Here is a 20811-nt window from a genome sequence, read left to right on the forward strand (position 1 = left end):
TACCCACGCTCTGGAAAACTTCTCTAAGTTTGCACCAAATGTCCACCCATCATTTCTCATCTGATTCCCTTGCCTCCTGATCAGATTACACAACATTCCTGCTCCCCCAAGATAATCACAGTTCTAGCACCTCTTTGCTCAGCCAGGTTGTACATTCCAACCCTTCCCTCACCATCCAGCTGTCCTGTCTCTGGAGGATCTTGTCCAGTGGGCAACCCACACTTCTGTGCTAATGAAATGCACCCATTTCTGTTAAAATTTGGGAAAACTATAATGTTTAATAATAATAATATCCTCCCCCAGGCAGCAGCATGCACACCCACAAACCTGTCTCTGGTGGTGCTCACAGACATTGGTTCACCTCAAAAGCTACAAAATTGTCATCGACACAGCCAACACATGGGCAAGATTACCTGACAAATGAGGAAGAAAAGTCTTTTGGAGGCCATTGGTGGAATCATTTAGATACAGTGCTTTTACCTTCTTTGTGTGAGAATTTTCAGGCCATATGATACTTACCTCTTTGATTTCAAAGGTCACTTTTAAACCAGCTGCTCCTGGTAATCAATTACCTTTATGTGAAAGTAAGTTCTCAATTTCACTGACACATCTTATAAAATTCATCCCTTCCACCTGCTCCTCAATTAGTACTAAAAGTAAGCAAATGGTTTTTTGTGAGTTTTCAAGATACAAACCAAATTCATTGGACAAACTTCTTAACTTCCATATATTTAGACACATCTCAAATAGAAGGACTGTTGCTAGATGTCATCTGTGTTCATTTCTTTTCACAGCTCAGAAGCAAAACAGGGATCTGCTGAAATAAGAAGTGAATTTCATCTTCATCCCTGACCACAAGAGTGGTCTTCCAGGTCAAGAAGGGAACAGGAAAAAAACCCAGTGGTAATAAAGAAAACAAGCTTTCTCATAGAATTCTCAATCCATTTTGGATGACCATGCTTAGGGGCCATTCAGATACAGAGCAGAGAACCTGTATAATCACTGAGGCCAGCAAAACACTTTATGAGGGACCTCAGAAAAAAATACTGATGTGGTTGCAAGCTGAGATAGGAAACTGTGAAGTGTCTGTCACTATGGAGAGGAAGGAAGTGCTGGTGGATTGATGTCACTGAAGAGATTTGGGGTGGGAGAAGAAGATAAAAACAGTCTAGAGGGAGCAGATGAGGATGAACAGTGATGCATCCATTGTGGGACAAAGATCAGGCTGAACTTGGCTCAAGCTGGGATGCAGGAGAGCAGGATAATTTGAATTTTAGTTCATGAGCCTAGGTAATAAAGATACTACTGACAGCCATAGTGAAAAGAGAATAAAAGCTTTGAAATTAAGGCCCAAGAATTTCATATGGACCACAATAAGTTGGTAACAAAATGTAAACAAGAGGAAACATCTGAGTCACATGCTCAAGCAAATTAACAGTCAAAATTCTTAAAAAAACTACCAGCCACTACCTTCAGGTATTTCTGAAAGATTAAAGATGTAAATTTACTTATGTTTGGAAAGAATTTGAAATTCAATGACACTCCATTAGCAAATTAAAGACGGTTCTCCAAGGGTACTTTCTGCATTGTGGTCTAACGAGAACTAGGGAGCAAATATTACTTCCACTGCCCTCATCACTACACAGATGCACAGAAATCAAGCTCTCTATTTTGGAGTAAATGTATGCACCTCTCCAGCTACACAGGGGCAAAAACTTGCCTTGCAGAAGACAAGTGACTGTAGTAGCTTGACTACTGTGCAGATTCAGCTGCCCAAAAGGAGCAGGTATTTTGTACCATGATGACCACATGATCTGAACTCCCCAGGTATCCTCTCTCCTCCCCACTCCACCAAACATCTTTCCAAAGCCAAGATGATGAAAACAGGGGTGCTCCCACTGAAATCCTTGAGAACAGAGGTGCTTCCACGGAAATCCTTATAAAGCTTTTGGTTGTTCTGCTAGCATGCAAACGCTTTGTGAGCAGAATGCTAGATTTACACTTCCCTCTGCTGCAAAAACCCTGGCATCCTACTCCTAAACATTGTGACTTCCCAATAAAGACACACTGTCCTCAGAGGACACTTCCCTGGAGAAGAACACAGCAACTGAAACCTGGAAAAATCATAAACAAACATTGCTTCCTGTGCACTACATCTCCAAGCAATTCACACTAGCTAAACGTACAAGGCAACAGCAGACAGGGGCTGGGATTGTTATTACAAAATTATCTCCTTCTGCCTAGATACCTGCTCATCTCCCATCCTGCTGGCTCCTGTGGCACTTACTGCAATAAAGAAATGCTGTTTTCCAAGCAGCACTGTTGTAGTTGGACTGGCTGATTCCTTCACTCATCCAGACAGATGCCAGCAGCTTCTCAGTTCAATGGGTTTATGCTTTTACTTCTGGCAGGTCTACGAAGCAAGAATCTTGTCACAGTTCACAATATTCTGAGTCTTCTAAGTTCCTTACAATTCTGGGGATGTTTATGCAATTAAGTTTCACAAATTTAAGATTTATTTTTGCTTTAAGATTAAGATTTGGGAATTAGCATTCATTCTGCATAAGAATTTCCACTGCTAGGCATGAGATCATCTAAGAAATTGAATGTTCATATGTCACAGTAACACACAGTGTTTTAAAATCTAAACTTATCAATTTCTTGATGGAAACTTACTGGAACTGATTAATGGAGGCAGGTATCTCACACAGAATAATGACTGGGTCTATCAAATAGAAATTCCTGAAATATTCCTAGAGCACCCAGCTGCTAAAATTTGATTGTAACACAATAAAATAACACCTAACTTTCACCTAAGAGTAAAAACGACAGAAATAGGTAAATTCTCTAATTAGCAAGATGATTAGTGACATACACAGTAGACAAGGATTTAACACACTGAAGAAGTACCATGAAAATTTCAGCACTGAAGCTCTAATCCAACTGCAGGGAAGAGTGCTGAGGTTGAAATAGCAACACTTGTATTGTCATGCATAGCAGAGGGGTTTGATTTTCTAAACTTTTTCCAGTAACAGGAGAAAAATGTTCTACACAGCTAAAATATTTTTGACATTAAGAGTACAATGTTTGAGAATGTAAATTCCCGGGATATTAAAAAAATATAAGTGTCAGTTATTGCAATTTTCATCAGGAAAAAGAATCCTGCAAATTAATATACAGTCGGACTATGTGTTCACCACCTTGGATTCTAAATATTTAATGGTTAGCATCTTTCTGCTATACAGCTATTACATGCACATTCCAAACTTACTGCCAATTTATTAACTTTCACTACTGAAATTTAGAAATGAGGTAATGTATGGGGATAAAAAACACACGTCTCAATGCAATGTTTCACCTTATTTTAGAGCAAGGCCTCATTTTTGTGGCTTACAAAACAATGTCTTTTAAGGCCCCTACACAGGACAGGCTATGTTGCTAAACCATCATATGAAAAGTGATAATATTAAATAACAGAGACAGAGTCTTGAAAAATCATGGACCAACCCAACATTCTCTTAACATTAATTTTATAAAATACCTTACATGAACAGTTAAAGAACTTGAGCATACATAATAACCAAAATTTAAAAAGAATGTTGAATAAAATATAAATTAATTGAACACATCACTAAATTTGCCACATTAGACAAGTTTATAAAAGGCATTTTCAGATAAAATAGTTATTTGAAAGAAAATCCTTCAAAATGGAAACTGCTGAAGTCCTTTTTCAAGAAGTCACTCCTAAAAACGCTGAATTCCAGGTCATCAGGTAGCACCTGAATTTGCTTTGAATACGGTGTTCATTTGCTTCAAAATTTGTCAATATTTAAGACACAAATTTCAGGTCAGAGTTGTCAGTGCAAAGTAAAGCTTCAAGCTGAAAATGAGAGAAATACAACAGAAGAAATGATCCTGGTACAAAATTTCCTAAATTCACATTGTAAAAAAGCTGTGCCAGATGCACTCTTGAGATTCTGGACATTAACAAATTTTACCAGTGGCCATTTTAGGGTTCCAGACAAGCCATTAACATGGCTAATTATATTAGTTTCCTTTACCATAATTTAAATATTTCCTACACAAAGCCTTTGGCAAAGATCTTTGCTGCTGATGTCCACTTGCTCTGCTCAATTTCTCATTCAGCCAATTTGCTCAAAATGCAGTAACTCAGCCAAAAGGACAGAAAAGGTGACACCAACAGACAGCACAAGGATGGTCTAAAGACTTAAAATGTTTCTGAGTTTAATCAACTTTGTTCACCCCAGCACTCATTCAAGTCAGTCTTCCTTAAAGTTATATAAGTGCTTAACACACTGCCAGGCTCAAACCCTTAAGTCTTTCAAAGGTTAAAAATATGTTTAGAGAACTATGTCTTTAGAGAACTAGACTGCAGCCAGATTAATTTATTTTAAGCCTATTAATTCCTGCAGAGTAAACATCAACACTCTAGCAAGGCAATTTTGCTGTTTGACTTTCAAACTACTAACCAGAACAGGTCTGAAACAGTCTGCACGTTCCACTATTTAGAAGTGTTATTAGCACACTCATTTAAAGATCAACATTTTCAAGTTACCACTCAAAATATTGCTAATCAAATTTGGTTTTTTAACACATAATAAAAAAAAAGTGGTCACAACCAGAAAGAAGGAAAACTTTAAAAACCTTAATCTATCAGGCAGCAGTTCCAGCCTCTAATTGAAATATAAGGATGTAATTTATACTAAGCTGCTGCATAAAAAGGAGAAAATGAGTTCTTCGTTACAATTCAAAATTTCAAAACTCATTCTGAAGACTGTTTGTTCGTCCTTGTAAAGTGCTCCTTTTTTCATCATTGCTATGCTGGCAGTTATGCTAGAACCTCATTTCAGTAATTCCAGTACAACCAGAGTGTATATAATTTAACAGCCTGAATCATTTTCAATTTATAGCTAGCGAAAATGCTACAGTGATGTTGCAAACAAACCAAATGAACAAGAGGGTTCCATAAGACACAAATTTTTCTCCCAAAACAGAGGAAAGAGATTAACTTGAGTCAAAAGCACAGATGATAACTTACACCAAAACTTTTCCTAAGCTGTACTTGAGGAATAAACAATTACAGGAAGATGCAAATGTCTTTTCCTGCAACATAAACTCAGAAGCATTTGCTTAAATCCAAATGCAGCAGCAGCTCTTCCCTATACCCTGTATTCTCCTGATCATCTTTTATCACTGAAGATTAAAACAATATCCATACTATGCTTTGTGATGCTACAAAATAATTTACTCAGTTTTAAGAACAAGTTTTTTCATGAAACAACGGGAAATTTGAGATAGCAGAGTAATTTTCAATTGGTGTTCTCACTTACTTCAAACCTGCAGTTCAGCCACAATGTTGAAAACATCTTTACAGCAAAAGCACTGCCTGGTGAAATCTGATCTTGTAAGTGATATAAATTCTAGCACTTGCTCACAGTGAAAGAGAACACTAACAGCTAAAAGGGAATAATGAATATATACTTCACCACCCAGCCTGGCACACTGAAAATTTTCATATACTCATCATATATCAAAATGAGAAAAATATTCTAAATACCACATGGTTTTGTTTGTTCAATAGTATTAGAAGAAAAATGTCAAAGTTTCCTAAAAAACCAAGAAAGCAGCAATCTTAAGACTTTTTCCGAAAATATTTGGACTCAACTTTGAAAGTACTCAGAATAGAATTGTCTTCTCTCTCTCTTTTAAAATCAAGAAAATTTTTAAATTGGCTTGCATCAATTTGGGCTCAAAAATAAAATGTCAAAGTTTGGTGTATAACTAACCAAATAAAGCAAAAATGTATTTCCAACTAAGCAGCTGGAAAGTGAGTGAAAGAATTTGGGTGCTAAACACATCCTTGAGGATTATGAAGTGTATAGGGGAGGGAGGAGGTTATTAAAAAACTTTGCAAAAAATATTGCTACAGTAGCATTAGGAATTAACAGTGCATCAAAGATTTTAAGTTTCCAAGTTAATACAAACTGATCCAAGCCACAATGACCCACAGGATAATCACTCAGACAAAACATTAACTGCATTCTACTTTACTGTATCTAGAACTGGAATTTACCTGAATACCTTTAATATCATTTAAAAAGGTTCCTTTTAGTCTTGCCATGAAGAATTGGTGCCATTAGTGTGTAATCAAAACACAGTATTATCATGCTGCATTTGGCTTTTTTTGAACATCTGCAATCAAATACCAATTTTAAAAGAGATTTTACATGTGAGAACTCAGTATCACTGCTGCATGAAGTGTTTTATTTGTTGGTTGGGACTTTTTTGTGGAAACACTGTATAAAAGACCTTGAGACTACAGGTCATGGAATTCTTGTTAAACAAAGCTGCCCAAAACTACTGTCAAAATACCTTTAAAAAGGCAGTTCACAGAACAATGTGTTTTACATTCAGGTATGTCCTCTCTCAAAAGCAAAGGAATCTCAGAAGAAAAAAAAAAAATCAGTAGTGAAGGCCACATACTTTTTGCATTTGATGAGCTGAAATGCAAAAAACAATTAAAGCATCTTGTAAAAGAAAAAAAAAAGGACAAAAAGAAAAACAGAACTTCTGGATATTGATGATTTAGTTGATGGAGTGGTCAGCATGGAAACTGTTGGGAATGCTACAGCAGAACTGACCACAAGTACAGGGAATATAAACATGACATAGTACAGGCACAAACTAGAAAACTGTAACTTGCCAACTTGTAAACAAGAAAAAGCATTTCACAGATTAAAAGTTCTAAGGAAGTAAACTTTTTTTTTAAATTATTTTGTAAGTTCAACCCTGATTTAAAAAAGTATGGCTAGCAAAAATACATAAGCCTCAGCATATTTATAAGTCTTGATCAGAGCAGCCAGGAGCCTTTGATAAACGGCTGGAAACAAACACCCTTCTGCTAAGGATGGAAGAAAAATATTCCATTCTGTTCTTCCTCTCATTCCCCAATCCACATGTGCATCTGTACAATTCACATGCTCCAAGAAAATCTTGATGCTGCTATAGATTGAGACGTGGGGAGACGGGTGGAGGAAAGCAGACAAACTCTCTTAAAATACTGCGGGCCACGTCAACATTATTCTGGGCAATTTCAAGTGCCCTCTTGACTTCTTCAAAGGAATAGCCCTCTCCCATAAGTTTTGCAATTTTTGCATCCACATTTTCCGTGGAACTGTCAGAGCTGTATGGTTTCCTATGATGTATTTCTGGTGCAGTTCTTCGAGGAAGTGGTTTAGGGGGCCTGGCTGGTGCTTGTGAACCATCTGTTTCAAATAAAAGAGATAAAAATCATTATAAATTGGCCTAAGACTGTCTTATATGTTGGTCAAACCCCATGAAGCTGTTTTAAAAATAAAATTCTAAAGGAACATGAAGAAATATTTTAGTTAACCAATACAGCTGATCTTAAAATTTTGACAGAAGCTGAAGTCCTCAAGAAATCTAAAATTAAAATAATGTAGCAATATACTATTATTATAATAATATAGGAACATGCAATTTACAATCTGGAAAGTTGGAAGAAAAATAAAGTATGATAAAACAGGAGAGACAGTAAAAATAGCCAGTCAAACTCTTAAACATTCTCCACTCTCAACCCACAAATTGAGAACGTCTGAGTAAAAAAAAAAAACAAACAAAACAACAAAAAAATAGCAAAAAACCCACAAACAAACAAAAATCCCAAGAAAAAAAACCTGTACAAAAACAAACAAATGAGAAAAGCTCAGACACAAATTTGATTACAACTTTATTGAGGACCAAAAGTTGTATAGAATGAGGAATCCAGACAAATACGCCTGAAGGAGAAAAATCCTTGATTTATTGGTCCATCTTCTAGATTCTGTTCATTCAATTGCTATTCATGTCGTGCACAGCAGCTACACATAAACACATAAATAAGTGGTTTCTCCAAAAGACCTCCAGCCCTATTATTCCCATGATGAGAACAGAACACGTTCCTTCCTCTCCCGTCCCCCTTTGGAAATCTCTCCCGGGGTCCTATCTCCTATGGAAAGGTTACCTTCACAGTTAATGCTGGTGACCAAGAATCATGATGTGCTGGTGAAAAAAAACTAATATTCAAACTTGCTAATCTTGTCAGAGTCAAGAGTTTCGTGCTCAAGTAAACTTGGTACTTTACTGAAATGCCTTTATCCTCACTGATTCCACAATAAGAAGCTTAAACACAAGCAGGCACAGCACAGAAAACACTTTCAAGAGCAAAGTATCTAAAAAATTAAAAAGTCTTTAATCCCTCAAAAAGGGTTTTAACAAGTCCTATCAACACTGACTTTGATAGATAAATTAGAGGAATTTCTGGCTGTGATGCTTCCTGTTTACTTACACTGAGAGCAGTGGCATTTTCCAGTGTTAAGTACTTCAGAGACAACTCTTTAGGCATGGAAGAAATGCTATATTTCTAATATGTTTGTTGCAACCTTATCATAACACTGGATAGAGAGAACTATAATTCAACCCAGTGCATTAAACACTTCAGATAAATGAAAGCAGTTCACACAAGAGCATGTTTAATGCAGGTGTATTTTCCTTTCAAGTTAGTTTTTCCATCTATTTGGATGCATGTTGCTATAAAATTTAATTCCACTTAATTCATAAAGTTAATAGTATGTTTAGCAAGATGGTGATATTCATATGACAAATGGATGAAAGAAATGTGATTAAACATTTACAGTTAAGGGGCTAAGACCTATAGGTACTAAGGGCTACTTCATATTTGTTTTTATTTTTTTCTCTCTAAAGATAAAAAGAATTATCTAAATGATAAACATTCTAAAGCAGATCCAAACCTGCTATGAAGGTGCGTAAGATCCATGAAACATTTGCCTGAGAAATTAACTATACCTCAGGAAATGCAGTTAATCACTAAAAACTGAAGCAGAAACAAGTTCAAATTTCTCACTTCACTTATTTTAGGAAACTCAAGACTGCAAAAGAATAATATTCTTTATCTTAAGAATAATGACACGTCATTTAAAACCAATAATTTTTCTTTCACAAACCTTCAAGCTGTTTTAATATGTACATTCCATTATGGACTTCATTTCTATACAGTATGAAACAAAATTAAATTTACAAACTTTACATTTTCCCCTGGGCTTGAAGTATAGAAGAAATTCCTTATGCATAAATCAGATCCTTCCCTGTGCTTGTGTTACATGAGGATATTTTTGCTTGACTCAGCCTAACAGAGGCTTAAAACTGAAGTAATTTAGTGTTTAAAACCTTCACTTCACTGAAGCCTTCAAACAAACTTTATTAAGCAATCACATAATTTAGAAAGGTAATTTTTAATTCTGTCAGCAGATTTGAAGCATAGGCATTTTATTCTCAACACAGCAACATCTCTCTATAGCACAGATACTCTGAGATCTTCAGTGCTCCCTCTCAATTCCCATTATTATTTTTTTAAACGCTGACATCTCTTTCAATATCTTCACATCCATATAAAATTTCAGCTAAAGCTGGATATCATATTGGATCCTGAGCTTAAAGATACTAAGCCTAAGCTGCATGTCCATCTGGACACTGAGATAGAGGTATTAAGCAGAACTTTCCTTCCCTACCTCCCATCCTCTGATTTTCAGCCATCACAGACGTCTAACTAAAAATTCAAACCAGAATTTTTTCTAACTGTGCAATTCAATTAACAGTTTCTACCACGAGCAGCTTCCTCCACCACTCCCATTTCTATAATTCAGCACGAGATTGAACCCTTAGGTAAGGGGTTAGTACAAAGGCTCGTTTAATAAGTGCTTAAAAAGCATGGGAAGAGCAGTGGGAGCTCCATGGCACAGTGGCAGAGGCTGCTTGTAACAATGCCAACTCTGCTCCTCTCTGCTGGGAATGCCCATCTTTTCTTCTCTCACTGCTTCTCCCGGATCCCTCGGTTCAGGGATGCTGGACTCCAGGATGATTGGAACTCAGAATGTCCCTCAGACATTTTTAGAGGTTCCAGGCCTTGATCAGAAGCATTTTAGATCCCGGCAGGCAGCTGCAAACAGCTGTGATTTTGAGTTTGAGCCATGGAATGAGTTACCAACTTTGGAGGTGGAACAAGCAGTCACAAAAGGTTAGATAGTATAGTAAAAGTAGTTACAAAACAGAGGGGAAAATTTTTTAGTATTGTACAGGGAGGTTTTAGCACCTTTACAGGGGGGTTTTTACTTTGTCCATGGGGGTCAGAAGTTCTAAGATGGAGGAAAGTGGGCTGATCCTGTTCTTCCTCCTTCTTCCTTGCCTCCATGTTCTTGGTGATGTTGGCACTCACAGATTGGTTTGGAGTAGAAAAGCAATTTGTAATATAGGTAGTAGGTATTGGGGGAAAACTGTAAACATGTAATATGTAATATATCATATAAAAGAGAGCAGCAGCCCTGGGCAGGGGGAGAGAGAAGAAGACAGCAGACAGGGAACATGTCAGGGTGTGTGTGTGCCTCTGCCTGAGCTGTGAGCAAACAGCCACAGCCCGAGAAGAAAAACTTTTAGATAACTTACAATAAACTGCCTTGAGACCAAACAGCAAGAGGCTGCACAGTTTTTCTTTGGAAGCTCGGGTTGGAGGAGGAATTTCACCACCACATGAGACCCCAGAGCAAGCCTGGGGGTCTCACACAGGATTTTTTGGGTGGATGGAGATGGGATATCTCTGAAGGCTGCTCTTAGAATATCTGGTTTATTAGAGAGGGTGAAAGGTCCTGCTTGGAGTCACCAGACTGACCCATGGCAGGTCCCAGGGCGTGGGGGAAGGGAGAGGCAAGGGGCAGAGGGAGATAAGAGAGGATCCCAAGAGGATGTTCCAGGAGAGGGGCAGTTCCAAGAGGGTGTCTGGCTCCGCAGGGACTCCTTGTCAGCGGGTTCAAGGTGGGATGGAACAAGACTTAGGCCAATGGGGTCACAGACTCCTGATGGTTCAGGGGAGGGTTACAGGTGTGGGATGAACCACACATTGGGGTGAGATAGAACAGTCCATTTCACCCTTGGACCTTGTCAGAATCTGAGGTATTGATGATTCTGAGATTGTAGAAAGTCTCTGTCTCTCAGCCCCGCTGCCAAAGCAGAAGCCATAATTGGTCTGTGCTGGTTTCCAGGTTGTTTATTCTGTTTATCTCTCACATGTTCTGCTGCCCTGCCCAGCTCTGTCCTGCAGGGCAGCGTGTGGGGCTCTGCCCTCAGTGGGATGTGACAAACATTAAATACCAGAAACTCCCTGGGCTGCATTTACAATAACGTGCCAATATCTGTCACCTACGTTGGACAGTGTGTCCCCAGCCTGAACCAACAGAAAAATGCCAACACCACAGTGAAACATGGAGGGCATGAAGAAGGAGAAAAAGGACAAGGCACACCCAATTTCCTCCATCTTGTCCCCTTTGGACCCCTCATCTAGAATCTAAAATTTTACTTTTGCACCCATGCAACACTTAATTATTACTTATATCAAACACTCAGAGCTGGTAATTCATCTGTAAGATGGAAAACTCTTTTCCATGGACAGAGATCACAGCCAGTGTCTCTGGGGGCTCTGTCCAGGGGGGTTGCTGACCCCTGCCAGGGTCCCAGACCTGCCAGGGCAGCCAGAGGGAAGCCCTGGACTCCCACAGGATCTATCTGTAGGTAAGGGCATTGTTCAACCAGAATTGTCTTCATCCTGGCTGTACTGTTGTTTTCTGGTTGTTCAGTAGCTAAGGTTTGGTATCTCAAAACTTGTTGCCATCTCAATCTCTGTATTTTCTAAATCTTTTGCCAGGCAATCATATTTATAAGGCTTTCTTGTTTCATCTCCCCCAACACTTGGTCTTCCACCGACAGGAGCCTCAGAGAAGCAGGTGACAAAGACCCTCTGTGAAGGAACAGGGGCAAGCAGCTACACCTCACCTAACTGGGGTACAGCAACAAAGCACACCCAGGGGACACTGCTCCAAGCTCAGAGAGCAGGGAGAAGGTGAGGGAAGGACCCACTGCTTCTCCATCAAGGCACTATCTTTGTACTTTGCAATACTGTGGATTGTGTTATTTCTTCCAGTGTTAACTGAAATACACCTTGGAATAATATTCTTGTAAAAGGAATCCAAATTTAGAAGCACGTGTTTTCATAAGGCCAACTGAGGGAATGAATAGGCAGCAGGCAAATACATTAACCAATCATTTGAATCTGTATCTTACAGAATAGCTAAGTTCAGCAAAATAGAGAACAGACATCAATTAGAGGCTTAATATTCTTCTTCCTTTCCCTCTTATTATTGGCTGTGCTTAGGTAAAATACTCTTTAGTTATTAGCAATATCACAGAATAATAGAATGGGTTAGGCTGGAAAGGACCTTAAAGATAATTTAATCCCATCCCCGCCATGGGCAGGGACACCTTCCACTAGACCAGACTGCTCAGAGCAACATCCAGCCTGGCCTTGAACACTTCCAGGGATGAAGCATCCACAGCTTCTCTGGACAACCTGAGCCAGGGCCTCACCATCCTCAGAGTAAAGAATGACTTCTTGATACCTCATCTGATCTCCTTCAGTTCTCCCTCATCCTGATCTTGAAAAAAGTCCCTCTCCCTTCATGTCCTGGAAGGCCACAATTAGGTCACCCCAAAGCCTTCCCTTCTCCAGGCTGAACAATTCAAATTGACTCAGGCTTTCCTCACAGGAGAGGTGCTCCTTTCCCTCTTATCACCTTGGTGGTCTTCTCCAGGCTCACTCCAGCAGCTCCATGGCTTTCTTATGCTGGATGCATTTCTCCAGGTGGGGTCTCGTGACAGCAGAGCAGAGGTGCCCAAATTCCCTCCTTTGCCCTGCTAGCCACACTGCTCTGGATGCAGCTCAGGAAAGCAGGATGCAACCTTTTTGGGCACACATTGCCAGCTCATGTCCCACCTCTTATCCACAGCACCCCCAAGTCTTATCTCTTTTTCTTGGTCTTTTTGTAATAATTTTCAACAGTTGTATATAAGAAGTTTGAGAAACCATGCCTCTGGGGAAGTGGGTACTATTTCTGAAGTGTTCAATACTGGGTATCTGAATTAGAATAAATTACTCAGTAGACTTTAAGTTAAACATCACTACAGCAATCTTAAAAACAGTGAAAGTGAAGCAGAGAAGTTAAGGCGCTGCCCATGCTACTCTAGGAACCCAGTGGCTAAATTATAATTAGATTTTAGAGTGAACTCCATTTCTTTTTCAGCTAGTTCAAAAAGCACTGAAATGAAGAATTTCTTAAGTGAGCTGATTAGTTCAGAATAAATGCAAAACCAAAGTTCTGAATACAGTTATGCTCTCAACATTGTCTTTTTAAGTCATAGATGAAGGTGAACCTGTTCATCCTGTAGCTCATCAGTTCTGTCCTTTGGAATTACTGACACCGTAAAAGCAACTTTCCAATTAAGAGAACGACATGATCTATCACATAGTTTTCATCTAATTGAAATTAAATGGAATATCTTGCTGCATATCATGCTGATTTAGAATTATATTTATAGCAAAAGCTGACACGTGAATGTTTTAGAAGATGGCTGTGGGAAACAGATTGAATAGTATTAAGTAGCACCAGAAAGCTCCAAGTTCTTAACTAGCAAGTATCTTGCAGTAATTTAGGAAAATTAAAAATTGCTCTATCTCAGAAATGCACGAATTGCAGGAAAACTCCATAGCTTTAAAAGTAAGTCACATCATTGTCATAATTTGCATTATAAGAGGACTCAAAACTCCCTGAATAAATTGACTGAGCATTTTAAGACAAATAGATCCCTCACAATGCCACATATAAAGCATTATGAACCCTTTTCTTCCAACAATTGGGAAACAAAAAGAGATATAGGTATATTTGTAAAGATACCCTCCCAAAAGTGATAGCATTTACCAAAGGCATCACATTAATTCACAATTAGGCTATTCATTACAAAAACAAGTAACCCTAAAGAAAGCTAGAGAAATTTCCCCCCATTTAAGTTGGAAAACTTACTCTTTTTCCCCCCCTATACCTCAGCAGTATGAAAATCTGTATTTCTGAGAAGGAGATTGCAATTACTACTAAAAAATATATCTTTTTTTTCCACTTGAGAATGTTTCAATTGAACAATGGTGATTATTACAACTGAAAGATTAGAGAAAAGTCCTTTTCTTTATGCATAAAAGGTCTCCACACAAAATTTTATCTATCCGGAGAATGATTAATAGTATAAAACATCACTTGGCTTTTTCTTTGTGTGGTTTCTTCATACAGGAAAAGAATATGCTTGGGCCAATCCTCCCCCTTCCCCATGCACATCTAAAGAAAAGAAAATTTGTCTAAAAACTGGTGAAGGTACTTTGATATACAGGTAATATTGTTATTTTTTTTTATCCACTTAGTATATTTCCTTTAAATATACTATTTTTGTTGCCTGAAACCATAACCAAAATTTCTTTGGTAGAGGAATTGTTTCTACTGTACCTATTCCATTGAAAAGGAAGACTGAATTTTAAGTGATTTTGATTCTTGCTATTTTATTAAGAAATATCTTAAAAGTTTCTTAGAAATTCAGACAAACATATTAGCAAAAAAGACAGAAAATAATACTTTAGAGAGGTTAAGCTACTGCTTTTTTGTTTAGGAGAAATGAAACAAATATGGAAATTAGATGCTTGTGCTCCTTTTAGTACTTCTGATCTCCTACGAGCTTGAAAGGTGTCAGGAAAATCTCTGCCTTTCTCAAAAAGTAAGGGAACACTATAACTCACATAAGCATTCAGTTTGGCAGCTGGTAAAATGGATGCTATAGTATATACACCTACACACAACAAGTAGCCACTTTCACCTCTATTGCAGAACTTAAGTCTCTGTTATCCCTCAATGATTTCACACTTTTGTAAAGCAACATTACCATTGCCATTTGTTGCCCAGAATGACAAAAAACTCACTGGACTTTATGGATGAAAGTTATATTCTTCATAAAATTGCAATTTTCTGCAAGGACAGTTTTCTGCCTTACCTGAAGATGGAGGAAGTTGATCGTAGTCTTGAGATGTCCTATTTGTTTTGACATTTTCTCCGGGTGCTCTCCGAGCAGGGGGCAAAGGAACATGACCTATTGTTGGGTCAAAATGGGGATCTGTGATAAAAGAATTAAAAAACTGTCTTAGAATAAGCAGAATTTCTATTTGAGGATTAGAATAGCCTCCCATCATGCAGAGGAACCATGAATCCAGAGGTGTCCCCTGAGAGCATATGCACACAAAACCCCAAATTCAGTGTTCATAGTACACATGTAAGTATGATTTGAGGTGACAAACACAGGAGCACAGCTGAAAGGTGGTCTGTCCTGAGCTGACTGTGGTCTCCTCTCCCCATAGCCATGAGGTACTTTCCATCCACCCAACCCTGATGCTGCTGGGGCTGTGCATGGAAAAGGCTGCAGTGCCTGGAGCAGCACAATTGGAAACATCCCAGCTTCAGTTTGGGATTCAATTTGCTTAGACCTTCATTACACTGCTATGCTTTGCAGTTCACAAAGACTGCAGGGCTGATTTCCTATTCAAACAGTCCCAGCTATGGGTAAATATTACAGGGACAGAATTTGAAAAATGAGAGAAATAAACAATTCCGATATATCATCCCCTTCTTTTCTTTTTTCTTGGGCTAGCAAAGATGCTGCTGAGCAAGTGCAACACCATCCTGGATCTGGCTTCTGCCCTGGACTCAGTACTTGCAGAGTGTTTGTTTTGTATGTGAGAACAACTTTTGGCTGGTGTTGATGATGAGATTATTATTCTAACCTGACAGGCTCTGATGGATAGCTGAGAAATCACCCTCAAGACTTGTATGGAAACCAATCATCAAAAACTCATCATAAATCTTCTACAATAGATTAGGTGACAAGATGCAAAGTGAGTAATATGGCTTTAGAAATACCATATGAATAAAAAAAGACCAATTCACACAACCATGCATGCCTAACTAGATGCAATACATTGCTAAGATTAATGAGAACTGCTTCTGTACGGTTGTATTGCTTATGCAAATATGAAGAACAATATGTGGCTGTAGATACATATTCCAGATATTTATTTTAAAGCTATTAAATGATTTTTAACACTATCAGTGATGCTCTTAGATTATTTGGAAGTTACACTTAAACACCTAAATTCTGCATGTTTCTGGGCACAGGCAGATGGAGCTTGTTTGCATCTGTGTGTGAGGGCTACTATTTTTCCTCTCCATTCCCATCACAACTGAATGATGCACTGTGTATTTCTGCATCAGATGATATAACTGAGGCACTCATTCAGACTAGACTGCTGAAGTTTACAATGTTTTTATTTTGAAGTGTAGGAGATAAACAACACTGTATTTATGAACATCAACCTTTAAATTGAGCTAAGCCTTTTCACCTGGATGCATTCAGCAACTTAGATGAGAAAGTAACACACTGAGCTGAATTTGCATTATAAAATACACAAAGCTTTAGCAAATTACTCAATGTCAGGCCTTGACTGATAGCAAAACACACATTATAAAAACATTCCATAAAAGGTCACTGCACTTCAACCTAAAGTGGCTTCCTTTCCCCCCACAGCGAGTTCCACTCACACAGGTCAGCCAAACACCAGGGAACCTGTCAGGGCATCATGCAGCTGCACATGACTGCTTGTCACCCCATTCTGGCCTTCCTGTGAAACTGCCACCAAATATTTCACTTTATCCCCCTCCATAGAGCTTCTAAAAAAAAACAGAGAGGGGGAAGACAACATCTAACCTCACCACAAGGCAGGTCATCCCTGAAAATATTCACAGAAAAGGTAAAGTTAAGATACCAACATCCTTTGAAAGCTTCCACAGAGAGAAAAAAGAATTTAAAAATCACTTCCCAGACGAGCACTATAACCCACAAAAATCCTGCTGTAATCTGTATCATAATCAGCAAATGCATTCAATTTCATTAACCTGAAAATCAAACCCTTTTCAACTCAATTGTAAACAGAGTTTTCATACCTTTTATAAGCAAAATACCAGACTGAATGTATCACAGTGACTTACAGAGAAAGATAGGTGAAAACCTGACTTAGCAAAAAGGTTATGAACCCCAGGACCTAGCAACTCTATTCACAATATAGTTTTGTAGCAAAATTTTACTACAGTTCTAACAAAGTAGAATATTCTTTTCCTTTATTTTACAACTTCTTTTAAAGTTTCAACTTGAAAATATCCCCCATGAATTATGCTATTGAAAACAATGGAGCTGACAGATACAGACTAATATTACAGATTACAACAGAAAACTACAATTTACAACATTTCTAGCCTGGTATAGAAATAATAGAAATATTGACCTCACTTTATTACTTTGTGATAATGAAAACTGAATTTTTTCTATCTTCTGAGTAGCTTCACCTCCACCATTTAAAATCTGGATCTTTTTTATATTTTGTATAATGAGTTATAAAGCCTAGTGACAGCTTTATCACTGAACAGATATGCCTCTGAAGGAAAGGAAAATAAAATGAAACATGCTGTTGCCTCTGTATTCCTACCAGCATGAAGGAAGAGTTCATGTCCTGAAGAGGGTCGGCTCCCTGAGCCAGCAGGTTTTGTGTGCTCAATCATGCTGTGCCGAGCAGGTGGTGGTGGTGGTGGCAGTGAGGGGGGTGAGTTATCAAATGCATCTTCACCTGCAGTTTAGAAATGAATTATCAGATGAGCAAAACTTCATTAAGAACTGCAGAACAGAAAAAAAAAGCTTTATTTTTCTTTGGCTGCTGAGGCCTTTACTCCTATGGCTGATCTAAGCAGTTCAGTGACTCCAGTAATGAAACTGTGAACCTCACTGTTAATACCCACAGTTCTCTTCTAAAACATGCTCTGGATGACCTTTTGCAGTGCTCAGTTTCTTTTCTGGATGGAAGGAGAGATTTAAGTGATTCAATTGCCAAGAGTGTTCTACAATGAAAGCTTCACTGAGTATCACTGTAGAGTAACAGCTGTATTTCAGTGGCTAAGCAAGTGTATTTATATACAAACATCAACTCTGACTGCACTCAATCTGCTACATTTACACTGTGAATTATCTCTATCTGCTGTTCAGAAGCTCTGACTCCAGATATACATGGAACTTTCTAGAGCTTGGCAAAACAATGCACCTCTTACACAAAGGTGGTGAAAGCAGGACTAGAGTTACCAAGCACTGTGATTTTTATGTGTTATTTTGCCTTCATTTCTCCTGCATCTCAGGAACACTTCAGGGACCAGAGAGAGCATAGTGCAGGAACAAGGCAAATGTTCAAAAGATTTTATGGAACAAGAAATTTGGATGCTGACACATACAGACACAACCGTGCAACTGAATTTGTCAATGAAAGTGGGTGGTCCCCAAGCATAGCACCAATATATATACAGAGATCACTGATTTTTGTGTAGAACAGAAACCAGGGTTGGAAAAAGGAGCTTTTGGTAACTGTAGACAGCAGTGAATATGAACTGTCCCTTGATGGGGGAAAAGATCCTAGAAATTAACTTATTAATTTAATTTAGTGGTTTTGGTTTTTTTACTCAAATACCATCATTTTGGTATTCTTTGTATTTGATAAAATAAATTGAATTAGTGAAGCTACAGTAGAAAAAATGCTCCACTACTGCATTAAATTTCAATGCTCAAACTTCTTAGTAAGAGACAATTAAAATTTATTTTAAGGGAAATGGCTTTTACTTATCTGCATAGCTGGAATACAGATTTAATATACCTTTTTGTCTGTCTCAAGTGAAGCCCTACAAACACATTCCAAATGACACAAATACTGGCTTATAGATGTAATATTTATCTCGTAGCCTGTTTGGTACTCCTAAGCTAGTCAACTCTGGCTGTTTTTCAGCAAACATGGCATTTAGTTCATCTGGGCAGCGTTAACCATTAAATGTAATCAGCAAAAAATCTGCAACCTAAAGGGGGCACCAGAAGATCATAATCGGAGGGCGTCCTGGTGAGCAAAGTGCTGTGTTTGGGGTTGTCTCTGGCAGGAGCCCGTGCAGGAGGCAAAGGTACCGGCCCAGAAGGTGCATCACAGACATCTCCTGAATGACACAACCACAAGAAGTCAATGTTTTCCTGCTGCACCCACGGGCAGCACAGAGTCAGTCTCGTCGGTGAACGACAAAGAATCCAAAACGTACCCGAGTCCGGGCGCTTCGACTTCTTTATCTCGGACGTGGCGCCGTGCGTCCCGTTTGCACACTGGCCGTTCTCACACACCCTGAAGACACATATGAAGCAGGAAGCAATCAGCTATTTAGCCAAATATTAATTGATTCCCTGAGTGAGCAGTACCTGGCGGTTCACCATATGGAAATGAATCAGCGACAATAGGCCGCATCAATTTTAAAATTGATATTTTTAGATATTAAGAGCATATACTCGTTAACCCTCATTATAATTGCTTTGAAGGATTACACTGCTTTCTTGGTAACATACTGACATGGCTTAAAATAACACAGGCTGCAATACAAGTTAGAGGAAGAATTAACATTAAACGCAGTCCTCACTTCAGAGCTCAGGTCATTATTCACACAGTTACATCACAGGCTTAATATTAATTCACCTTCACAGACGCTGAATTTTCCCTAGCAGAATTATGAGAAAAGGGAAATGTGGATTTTGGTAATTATCCACACCAATGCACACCAGAAAAACATCAAATAAAATTTAACAACAAAAGAACAGAACACCACAATACACATTAAAAACAAATTTTAACTCTGCCAAACATTAAAAAAAAGTGACAACCCCAAAACTGAATTAACAAAGCAGTTCTTCAGGAATTTATTCATTTCTGTATCAAAAATCTGAGGCTTGCCGATACTTCTACCACAGTTTACTGCTTTTTTTTTTAAATGGAAGCATACTCTACCCTCAAAACTTATCAAGAATATCAAATTAATATGAAAAGCATCCAACCAGATAGTAAAGAGTGCCTACAACAATCGTGTTGAAAATATTGGAGATTATTTTTGTAAGAAGATTTTGTTCACATATGGCAGGGAAAAATATTGAACAACCCTTATCATAATATTAAAGATTATTTAAAAATACAAAAGAACCAGGAAATTGCTCCTCTCACTGTAACTGTGGGCCCTGTATATTCAGAAATAACCAGAGATTTTCCTTGGAAAAAAGCCACCATGCTAAGTAACTCCAGCTTAAAGATAAAAATCCCATTCTACCATGCACCATTATTACTAAACATTGGGAAATCTGCTAGAGTTATATACAGCTAGAATTTCAGATTTGAGGTTTTTACCAACAGTATTAATAAACCTATCAGCTTTGGCCAAATGGAAAGGAGGAATGAATAAGGGTCTGGAATAATTTAAAATATATGAACAGGAAAGAGGAAGTGAATTGCATTTGTGGTCCCAAGAGTTACAACTAGGAATAATGAAATAAATATAAGAATAATTGCAAGATTTAAAAACAAACAAACAAAAGCCCCTAACTGTAAGAGAATATTTTGCTATAAATTAATTCCCCCAGAGATATGGTAGAGGAAGTGTTGCTTCTTTCTTTGACATTAGATTGGTTCAATCTTTCAAATGCAGGGGATGCAACACTTCCTTTGACTCCTCACAATATACACTGAGTAATTAAGCATATTTTCTACTCTACTTTAATGAAATCTACATTTTCAATAATGTAACTAGCCACAGGCAGCCAGGTAACTTCACATGGCACCACTGCAGAAGTATTCAGTCCACGATGAGCCCACTTAAGTGACCAGTTTACAAACAATCCTGAAATGCCTGTTAA

General features: G+C 38.2%; 1 protein-coding gene across 5 annotated transcripts in view; it reads right to left on the reverse strand.

The window, feature by feature from the left end:
- Positions 1 to 3201: 3201 nt before the first annotated feature.
- CBLB (Cbl proto-oncogene B) overlaps positions 3202 to 20811 on the reverse strand; it is a 127988-nt gene continuing 110378 nt past the window's right edge. For 3 of the 5 annotated variants that reach the window (XM_021534896.3, XM_021534893.3, XM_021534894.3), the window contains 5 exons: positions 19182 to 19261; positions 18951 to 19082; positions 17549 to 17686; positions 15010 to 15129; positions 3202 to 7286 (listed from right to left, as the gene is read on the reverse strand). In XM_021534896.3, the coding sequence (XP_021390571.2) occupies positions 7024 to 7286; positions 15010 to 15129; positions 17549 to 17686; positions 18951 to 19082; positions 19182 to 19261 (733 nt within the window). In that variant the 3' untranslated portion in view covers positions 3202 to 7023. The remainder of the gene's footprint in view (positions 7287 to 15009; positions 15130 to 17548; positions 17687 to 18950; positions 19083 to 19181; positions 19262 to 20811) is intronic. The other 2 variants (XM_021534897.3, XM_021534895.3) reach the window with 1 other exon arrangement.

The sequence above is a fragment of the Lonchura striata genome, chromosome 1, assembly GCF_050655825.1.
Source record: "Lonchura striata isolate lonStrDom1 chromosome 1, ASM5065582v1, whole genome shotgun sequence".
Classification (NCBI taxonomy): domain Eukaryota; kingdom Metazoa; phylum Chordata; class Aves; order Passeriformes; family Estrildidae; genus Lonchura; species Lonchura striata.